We start from the raw sequence: 9836 nt of genomic DNA, 5'->3' as shown, positions 1-9836 counted from the left end.
TGGAACATTTTGGAAATGTGTGGTTTATGAGCCTTTTATGTTTATGATGCTGTAATTATAAGACTTCTGATTGGGGTTAATGTTAATATATGTCGTTGGTTTTGATCTCTGTGTGGCTCAATGTTTTTGTACTCCCAGACACACAACCACTCACACTCACTTCATCTCAAGAAGATCAACATTTATGCTCACATCGTGGCCATTAATAGACATCATATACATTTATTAGATGTCATTAAACATTTTATGTTTGTTTTTTGGTGTCATTACATAAGGAACACTGTCGACGTCAACAATACCAACATTGTCAAATGTAAACAAAACACAATTTATAAACAGTTCAGCTGAAGCCCATTTGACCCTAACCCCCAAAGCTTTATACAAGATGTCTCAATATACAGTACCTCCACATGGAGACGTCGATTGAATTTAAACAAAATGTACATTCATTGACACTGATAGGCTCCCGAGAGACCCCCTGATAGGCTCCCGAGAGACCCCCTGATAGGCTCCCGAGAGACCCCCTGATAGGCTCCCGAGAGACCCCCTGATAGGCTCCCGAGAGACCCCCTGATAGGCTCCCGAGAGACCCCCTGATAGGCTCCCGAGAGACCCCCTGATAGGCTCCCGAGAGACCCCCTGATAGGCTCCCGAGAGACCCCCTGATAGGCTCCCGAGAGACCCCCTGATAGGCTCCCGAGAGACCCCCTGATAGGCTCCCGAGAGACCCCCTGATAGGCTCCCGAGAGACCCCCGTCCTCCATGATATCCGTAAACAACCAATCCTCCTCTGGGGGCAGGGTTAACACCTGATGACGTTTCTGTACGGGAGCAGGAAACGACTTTGCAATACCCCCGAAAGGTGTATAATCCTGATGGCCGTCACCTTCTGTCAAAAAACAGGAACTGTCCTGTTGGGAACAAGTGCTTCGAAGTATGTGGGGGTCAGGAACGTCACCATGGCAACCTCTGGAGCTGGACAGCTGGTTCGGGGTGTTTTCTAGACAATCTGTCGACCTTGAACTAGGCAGCTCTCTCTCTGTGGCCTCCGGCTCAACAGTCAGCATGAGCTGTTCTCTGGAAACGCTGCTGATGAAGCTGTTGGTGGCTGAACCCTGAGACTCAAAGCCCCCGTATCCAGGGCCGTATCCAGGCTTGTACCCACGCTGCCCTGCTTCACTGTCCAGCTTCTCCACACCTGATCTGTGGTTGTCACCGTGGTTGCTGTGGACCCTCAGTTTCTCCCCAAAACTTCCTGGTTGCTCCGGAAAGGTGATGTCATCAATAAGCGCCTTGCCAGTCAGGTCCATAGCCTCCACCTGACACCCTAACATGTTTGACAAGGTGACCTGGGTCTCCATGCTGCCTCCAAAGTCCTCGTCACTGAACTCCGACTCCAGCAGTCTGAGCACGTCCAGCCTCTGGTTCTCTGCAGGGTCTGACAGGCTATAACTGGAAGGAGAATATGCTGCCAGATCTGTGATCATCTGAATCCCAAAGTCACAGGAGTCTAAGGACAGAGGGGACAGCGCTGGGGACAGCAGGAGTTGCGGGTCAGAGGAGGCATCCATGTTGGGAGAAACAGGCCTGGGGTATTCACCAAGTGGCGGGTTATTTGAGGCAGAATTGTGTCTACTGGGTTGCATGTCATATTTTTCTCTGACACTTTCGATCCAGCTGCAAAGGCTGTCCTCCAGCTGGACCTCAGGGCTTTCATCACTTATGTATCCTGTCTGAAGGAACTCCCCCCATTGCAGAATGTCATCAGTTTTCTCTGGACAGTTCAATGACGTGTACTGACTTTCTTCGTAAATTTGATGTCCCTTTTTTACGATCTGGTGGTATGTTCCGTCATCCAGAGTGTCATCAGTGGCAGTGCTGGAGATGGTGTCGGACTGGTCCACTCGAGCTTTCGGGTTGATTTCACAGCCGTCTCCAGATTCGGTCTGTTTCAATGCACTGATGTCAGTTTCCTGCGAGCAGACCGCGAGATCAGCCGCTGCAGGTAGAAGAGCCGACACAGGAAGCCGTCACAATAAAGACAGAAAGGAGAGATTAGGAATCAAGCCATTTTGTCATTCTGAAATGTATACATTCATGTTAGAGGATTGTGGACAACACCTTCTTTGGAGGTTCCGTGTGGCAGGTCAGAGGTCACTGAAGGTTGTGGTGGGGAGGGCAGGTCAGAGGTCACTGGAAGTTGTGGTGGGGAGGGCAGGTCAGAGGTCACTGGAAGTCTAGGTGGGGAGGGCGGAGAGATGTGCTCCTCTCTTGATAACAGGGATGAAGAAAGCTGATGGTTGGCTGCTTCTATTTCCGCAAACTTTCTGTTGAAAGAGAACGAGTGCAAAAAGAAAGAAATCTGAAACGTACTGGTATCAACTTCAACTTTGATTATATTATATTAGATTCAACTTTATTGTCACTGTGCAGAGTACAGGTACAAAGCCAATGAAATGCAGTTAGCACCAAAAGTGCAAAAGAACAGCATTTATGTACAGTCATGCGACCAAACTCTGCCTCTCTCACACATTCACGCACCTCTGGATCATGTTGTGGAGGAAACGGCGGTGGTTGACTTGACGTTTAGACGGACGGTTCTTCCTGGGTTTCTGAAGCGTCCTCATCATGTGACCTGCTGCTGATGTCACAAAGGTGAAGAGGTCTCGACCCCAGGGCACTCCTTGCTCTATCCCAGGTTCAAAAGCTACGGAGCTGGATGGCTGCATAGCTAGAAGGAGACCAAGGTGGGATCTGAGGAGAGGGGTGGAGAGAGAGAGAGGAACAGGCAGGGGCAGGGGCAGCAATAGAGGTGAGATGAGAGATCTGAGAGGGCTGCGACAACAAAGAACCTGAATTATCAGATCAATCCAGCAGTCTCGGCTCAATCAAAAGACAGTGTGAGTAAGTGACAGAGAAAGCTCATGTGATGACCAGAAGCTTACAGTGATCCACAAATTTATTAAACAATTTTGCATCACAGTCATCAACTGGAGTGCACTGTAAACCTGATAACGCAATAAGCAATTTAAACAATCCCAAACAGGATTTAGAGTATGTACGCTTAACAAATGGAGCCAATAAAGGTTTGAACAAGTCTCTGTTATCCTAAACAAGCATTGTCAGTCTAACAAAGGAACCATTAAGTATAATCAATGTTTGCAGTTCAACTAAATGTATCTTTTTTAATCTATAACCATGATGTTCACGTATTTCACAGCACAGCCCACTAAAGGTATGGAATACCACAATTATAAATAAAAATAAATAAAAATGACCATAATTTACCTAAACCAGTGTAACGCTGTGTGATGTCATGCTATAAGTAAAAATGTCATACCTGCTTATCTTGAAGCTTGTATCTTTCTCACTCCTCAAAATCTAATAAGGAATCAGACACAGCCTAAGGTACAGACAGACTATACCCAAAGAGGCGGGGTTTTCCTTGTGTGCGTGTGTCTGTGTGTGTGTGTCAATGTGTGTGTATGTAGCTCAGACGTTGCCATGGCGTTCGGCTCAAGTCCCATGTCTTAAGAAAGGTGCAACACCACAAACTCTGAGAGAGAGGACATAAAGGACCACACCAGATGAGACAAAATGGAGAGAGGCAATTATCTGAGAAGTCAACCGCTTCAGGACGTCTGGGCACACGCCTGCATTGTGTGACACACTAAGGGAAGCTTGTTAGGTATTGAGAGACACAAATGCACCAGTTGAGGCTGTTAACAAGCCCTTAATGGATCAACTTAAACTCTGGCCCCAATTATCACATTCTCTGAGCTAAGAGTTATGGTGGTTGCTAGTGGCAAATTGCCCTTTATGACTCTGTAAAGGGACTCCAAAGCAGAGAATTTTAATATCTATGGTGGCATGCAGTATGAATAGACTATCCTCATTACAAATATCCGTGTGTGCATGTGTGTGTTTGTGTGCCCCAAACACCAGGCAGAGATAATTGGACAGATTAGCTGAGTTAGATAAGGTCTTAATTTTTATAATCCCTTCAGATATTTACAAATATTAGCCCTGTGCTTTATCATTGTTAACTAAATGTATTATTGACATGTAACCAAAGCAGGGAGGTCTGGTTGTAGGAGTGGCAGCTATTTTTAGTCCTGCAACATGTGTCTTTCAATACACAGCAGCTACTCTACTGCTCAGAAGGAGCTCTCTCAGGGACCATTCTTTTTGACAGAGGGACCACAACTTTGTGGTAAGAACAACAATAACTAATCCTTAAGCTGTCACATGTAAATAAGAAATTACATCAGACATTTATTTTAAGTTTTAAGTTTTAAGGTATTAGGTCGGTAAAAGAGATAAGTGGATTTGCAAAGAGGTAACACATCTTCATGACACCAACAGAACACCCCAGTCGTTGTGCAGTAGCAAGGCTGTGTTACACAAGGTTGTCGTCACAGCTCCTTATGTCAGATACAGTGCGTCTACTACGGAACATACTGCCCGGTGTCCCGTTAATGAGGTTTCTCTCTCCCTTCACAGGACGTTTTCCTGAGTTGTGTCCTTTCCTTCCATCTGTGCTTTTCTCAAATTCCTCCCATGGAGCAAGCTACTGATAGTCTTATCACACCTCCTCTCTGACAGAACTTTGATCTTTTGAGAAGGCACCTCCCAGACTTTTCAATCAGAGTTTAACTCCCCCTCTTGTTGTTGTCCTACCCAACCAATCAGATTTGGAGGCTTCTGAGCTGTAAACAGTCAGCGAGTCAAGCTACATTCTGAGGTAAGTTCAAGTGTAGCAACGAGTATGTGTAACTTAAAGTGGCATCATGTTGCTTATCTGAAATGTTTCCAATTCCACCTAAACTATCCGTGACATTTATGAGTCATGAGTGTTTGATGGCCATCCTCTCTCAATGATTTAGTTGTATGGAAATCAAATCTAACGTTTTTGATTTCCTGTCTAGGAACCATGAGCAGAGTCTGGGCCTTGTTCAAGGCTCATCCGTACATCAGCAACGTGGTTGGATACACGACCCTGTTCACCTCCGCTGACCTCATACAGCAGAGCATGCTGGGAGGGACATCGAAGAAAGGACACAAAATGGCCTCGGATGGAACCGAAGGAAAACTGTCTGTAGACAGACCAGAGGGGACGCCAGGTGCAATCCAATCAAAATCCCCCGAGGTTTCAGCACAGCTCAGAGAGGCAGAACTTAGTTCATCATCTGCTACCAAAACTGTCCCAGCGTTGGCTGGAATTGACTGGTCCCAGACGGCTCGAGTGGCTGTCGTTGGCTTCTGTTTCCATGCCAACTTCAACTACCATTGGCTGAGGGGGCTGGAGAGGATGTTACCAGGGGGAGGGGCTGAGAGGGTGTCTGGTAAAGTGATACTGGATCAATTGATTGCAGCTCCCGCAACCATAAGTGCTTTTTTCATAGGTATGTTTTTAGAACTTCCTCACTAGTAATGCATATTCCTCTTTTGGGAGAAAAAAAAAAAAAAACATTCCCTGTATTTAAACTGTGTCTCTATTAGGTCTTAGTGTTCTGGAACAGAAAGACGACCCATTTGAAGACTGGAGGCAGAAGTTTTGGACTTCATACATGGTGTGAGAAATGTAGCACTGTAGAACGAGTTACAACTGTCTACTACCATATATTTATGTTGGATTGAAGAGCATAAATGTCCCCTCTTCATTGACTCTCTCTCTTTCTCTGTTTGTGTATACATTTGCCAGACTGGGGTTGTCTACTGGTCCGCGATGCAGGTGTGTGAAGACACTATGAATCATCAGAATGACACACATAAACACGCTCTCACACAACACACACACACACACACAATAATTTGAGCATTTGCATGATTTTCTCCTCTCAGGCGGTGAACTTCTCCCTGGTGCCCCCTGTGGCCAGAACAGTGTTTGTGGGCGGCATTACCCTGGTGTGGACGGTGTTCCTCTGCCACTTCAGACAACAGTGATACAACGGGCCGGTTCTCATCACAGTCATAAATTCCATCATTTCCCATATAAAGAAACATGACTTATGTGTGTGTTGCTGTCTGAATATGTTATTGTTTTATTAATGAACGTCTGGTAATCAAGTAAACATATTATTTTTTATTTCATATTATATTCTGAAATATAACTCCAAATTTTACATCGTTAAATTCTAATTGAGGCAGATACAAGTCATTTTCAAATAACCACTTCTGAAACTAATCCCCAAAACTTTTTTCAACTTGTCAATATTAGCGTCACAGAACAAACTTTTTTTTAATACATTTTAAATCTTTGTCTCAAAAACGTATTACACGGGTAAATATAATTTATCATTTTACAATTAGTTTCTTGATCCTAATGAAATATGAAGAGTGAGGTATCTAGTTTTATACCGGAGCCAAACAACAAGAACACGCGTCGCGCGACAGACAGGAAGTACACGCAAAAGAACCAATGAAATCTCCTTCACTGCGGAGAAAACATTATCGCGAGACCGAGGCACTTCCTTTTCCCTTTTCACTCTGAGTCCAAGATGGTAGGTACAGCTATTGAATTTTTGTAAACCTACTGGATGAGTTATCCAAGTCCATCCCCAATCGTACAGTTACACCATATAGCAGTATCTTCCATAATACCTTAAGCAGACTGTAATGAATGAAATCCTGGGGTTATATAGTTATATATACTTGTTTATGCATATGTTCGATGTATGCTAGCTTCCAGCATCGGGTGTCTTGAGCACCGCTACAAGTGCCGGGCAGTCGCGTGTATGCTTCTAATTTACGAGCTACTCAAAACGCGTGGATTGTTGTAACTGTCGTTGTTGCGAGTGTATAGTTATATGTGTGTACTAGAAATAACGTATTCTGAAAGTGCAGTGATCAACGCTTCGGTCTAGCTAGGTACTAGCTTGTAGCTAATGAAATGGCCGTCACTGCAAACGTGTGAATTGAACTGGCCCATGCTACAAGTTAACTGTTTACTACAGACAAATGTGAGTGACAATCTTAAGTGTTGGAGGAGTTAGTGATTAAGGTGGAGTTTTTGTCCGTTCCAGTTAGCCTATCATGCTGTAAAATTATCTAGGCTGTGATTAGTGTGGCCTGTATGTAGTCCTACAGGATCTGACACTAGTAAACCAGGGCAGCGTGATTTTTGGTTGTCGGTTGCACAATAGTAATCTTAAGACCTGGATCTATACATGTCATGTCAGTGATGTTAAATTGAGTGTATCAGGTTCGTTTTGGTGTCTGACGTAAACGCTTATCACCATCACAGGGAGTCGACATCAGACACAACAAGGACCGCAAGGTGCACAGGAAGGAGCCTAAGAGCGAGGACATCTACCTGAGGCTCCTGGTTAAGGTGAGTCTGAAATGGCACCTTATCTCTAACTGTTTATAGTCAACTTTTTTCCCTCGTAACTGTAGAGTGTATCTAGTCTAGATTGTTTTTAGAGACATCAGCTGCAGGGATGTTTGATTTTGGGTGTGATCTGTACCTTCTATAAACTCTAACTTGAACTGCCACAACACTTGGGTATGCCACCTGTACATGTTAATAAGGATGTTTCCCTCAGCTCTACAGGTTCCTGGCCCGTCGCTGCAATGCTCCCTTCAACAAGGTGATCCTCAGAAGACTCTTCATGAGCAGGACCCACAGGCCTCCCATCTCAGTGTCTCGCCTGGTGGGTACTTGAAGCTGCTCATGGGTCTCTCATGGGGGGTCAGATGGCTGAGCGGTTAGGGAATCGGGCTATTGATCAGAAGGTTGCCGGTTCGATTCCTTTCCCTGCAAATGACATTGTGTCCTTGGGCAAGGATCTTCACCCTATTTGCCTCGGGGGAATGTCCCTGTACTTACTGTAAGTCGCTCTGGATAAGAGCGTCTGCTAAGTGACTAAATGTAAATGTCTCTAAACTACCGCACGGGCTGTGGATCCCTCCACCTTCGGTCTGAAGCTGTCTCCTAGACGCTGTTCATCCGTCGCTTTACGTTCCGTGACTTGTTTCCTCTCCAGATCCGCAAGATGAAGATGCCCGGTCGTGAGAATAGAACCGCCGTTGTCGTGGGAACGATCACCGATGATGTCAGGATTCAGGACATCCCCAAGCTTAAGGTGAAATACTTAAAGTCCAGTTTATCCGTCATACAGAATAAAATATAATTATAATGGAGTGCTGCTGTGTAGGAAATACGTACTTTCCATGTCACCTCAAATCAGGATTAGATCTGGCATTGAAGTTGTAGGGCTTAATTGAGACATTTTGAACTGGTGTGATGAAGTTAAATCTGTATTTGTAAAATTTTGGCAAGCAAGTTGTCATCGTAACAGTCTTAAGATTACAAATCTTAACATTTTAGCCGTAGACAATGAGGTTTGTTGCAACAGCTATTACAATAGAGGGGAGTGGAAGTATTCCGAAAAGTAGTCCCTACCGTGCACTTTGTACTCAAAGTAATCCACGTTTTCAAGAAAGCTGGGGCACTGAATTCTTCTGGATCCAGAATGGGCCTGGATCAGAACTCCCAGGATGCTTGACTGATGTGTTGTGCTTGATTGTGCTGCACTTTCACTGACTTGAGTTCCAACATCCGAATCAATAATCAGACATAGTGGAGGAGTGTGACTCAGGTGGTGTCGTGACTCGGTACTCTGGTGCCGTGTTTCAGGTGTGCGCTCTGAAGGTGACTGACGGGGCTCGTCGCAGGATCCTGAAGGCCGGAGGTCAGGTCATGACCTTTGACCAGCTGGCTCTGGCGGCACCCAAAGGCCAGGGCACCGTCCTGCTGTCAGGTGAGCTTCCTCCAGTCCTGTCTGAACACACCTGCATCCAGTCCTGTCTGAACACACCTGCAGTTTGTTATGAAGGCTATGGTAAAGACCAGCCGAAAGGGGAGCGAGTCAGGGTTTTTTTTCTTATATTTATATTGTTTTATCTGTGTGCTACCTGTGTTTTATGTTGCAAGTGTGGTAAATACTACATGCTACAACAATACTAAAATTCGGCCTTTAGATGTTTGTCCACATGGTCCATGACATGTTTGAGGGTTTAGAAGTTGCTCTTCAACTGTGATCTGGCTGGTCATGTTCTGTGTAGGTAGAATTTGACACAGTGAATGGGGGCATTTAACTGTGTTTGTTAAGCTATATTGGTGGATTTGAACTTGGGTGGGTAGCATTTGTTGAGCTAATGTTGGCAAAGTTTTCTGAAGACTGACCGCTGTTCTCCACCCTCAGGGCCTCGTAAGGGAAGAGAGGTCTACAGGCACTTTGGAAAAGCCCCTGGAACTCCCCACAGCCACACCAAGTGAGTATTAAGCTTCTGACCAATAGGAGCAGGTCCTTTTCATTGTTCTGCAACCATCAAGAGAACTTTTTCTAATGAAATAGATGCCTGTTCTGTATTTAATGGCCTGTGGAATGTGAAAGTTTCTCCTTGTAGTCCATTAGAAATGAAAGATCCAGTTTTTTTTTCTCCCCCTTGTGTATTCACATGAAGCTATTCATGACTGGTTGTCCTGGCATCTTGCTGAACCTAATTGGCTGTCCTGTGTGCTATTCATGCTGTAACTATTTTTTATCTTTTTCTTAGACCTTACATCCGCTCCAAGGGCAGGAAGTTCGAGCGTGCCCGTGGGCGCAGAGCCAGTCGTGGATACAAGAACTAAAGTGTCCCGTCTTTTTTGTTTTCCTTGCAATCTGATGCAAATAAAGATTGACGATACAAAATGAATTATTCATGTGTGCTGTGTACTTTTCAATGTAGGACTTGTCTCAGTATGGTTATAAACATATATAATCGCTCTATATAGATATATATCTATACCATGTTGGTTGAAGAGAACTACTGGGCACTTAAAAACA

General features: G+C 44.8%; 2 protein-coding genes across 3 annotated transcripts; both read left to right on the top strand.

Annotated features, from left to right (window-relative positions):
* Positions 1 to 4175: 4175 nt before the first annotated feature.
* On the top strand, positions 4176 to 6012 carry LOC136944754 (mpv17-like protein). 2 transcript variants are annotated; one of them, XM_067238646.1, is made up of 6 exons: positions 4176 to 4213; positions 4504 to 4744; positions 4929 to 5405; positions 5503 to 5573; positions 5705 to 5734; positions 5845 to 6012. In XM_067238646.1, exons 3-6 carry the CDS (start codon positions 4934 to 4936, stop codon positions 5944 to 5946), a joined length of 675 nt encoding a protein of 224 aa, XP_067094747.1. In that variant the 5' UTR covers positions 4176 to 4213; positions 4504 to 4744; positions 4929 to 4933; the 3' UTR covers positions 5947 to 6012. The 2 variants fall into 2 exon arrangements, with proteins under 2 accessions (XP_067094747.1, XP_067094748.1); XM_067238647.1 differs by having other exon boundaries at positions 4191 to 4213; positions 4693 to 4744.
* A 435-nt stretch (positions 6013 to 6447) lies between these two features.
* LOC136944205 (large ribosomal subunit protein eL18) lies at positions 6448 to 9705 on the top strand. Its single transcript, XM_067237874.1, has 7 exons — positions 6448 to 6503; positions 7247 to 7333; positions 7548 to 7655; positions 7989 to 8087; positions 8642 to 8765; positions 9210 to 9279; positions 9565 to 9705. Exons 1-7 carry the CDS (start codon positions 6501 to 6503, stop codon positions 9638 to 9640), a joined length of 567 nt encoding a protein of 188 aa, XP_067093975.1. The 5' UTR covers positions 6448 to 6500; the 3' UTR covers positions 9641 to 9705.
* Positions 9706 to 9836: the final 131 nt, after the last annotated feature.

Source organism: Osmerus mordax, chromosome 6 (assembly GCF_038355195.1).
Source record: "Osmerus mordax isolate fOsmMor3 chromosome 6, fOsmMor3.pri, whole genome shotgun sequence".
In the NCBI taxonomy this organism is placed as follows: Eukaryota; Metazoa; Chordata; class Actinopteri; order Osmeriformes; family Osmeridae; genus Osmerus; species Osmerus mordax.
Note: the sequence above shows the minus strand (reverse complement) of the source record. Positions and strands in the feature narration are given on the sequence as shown.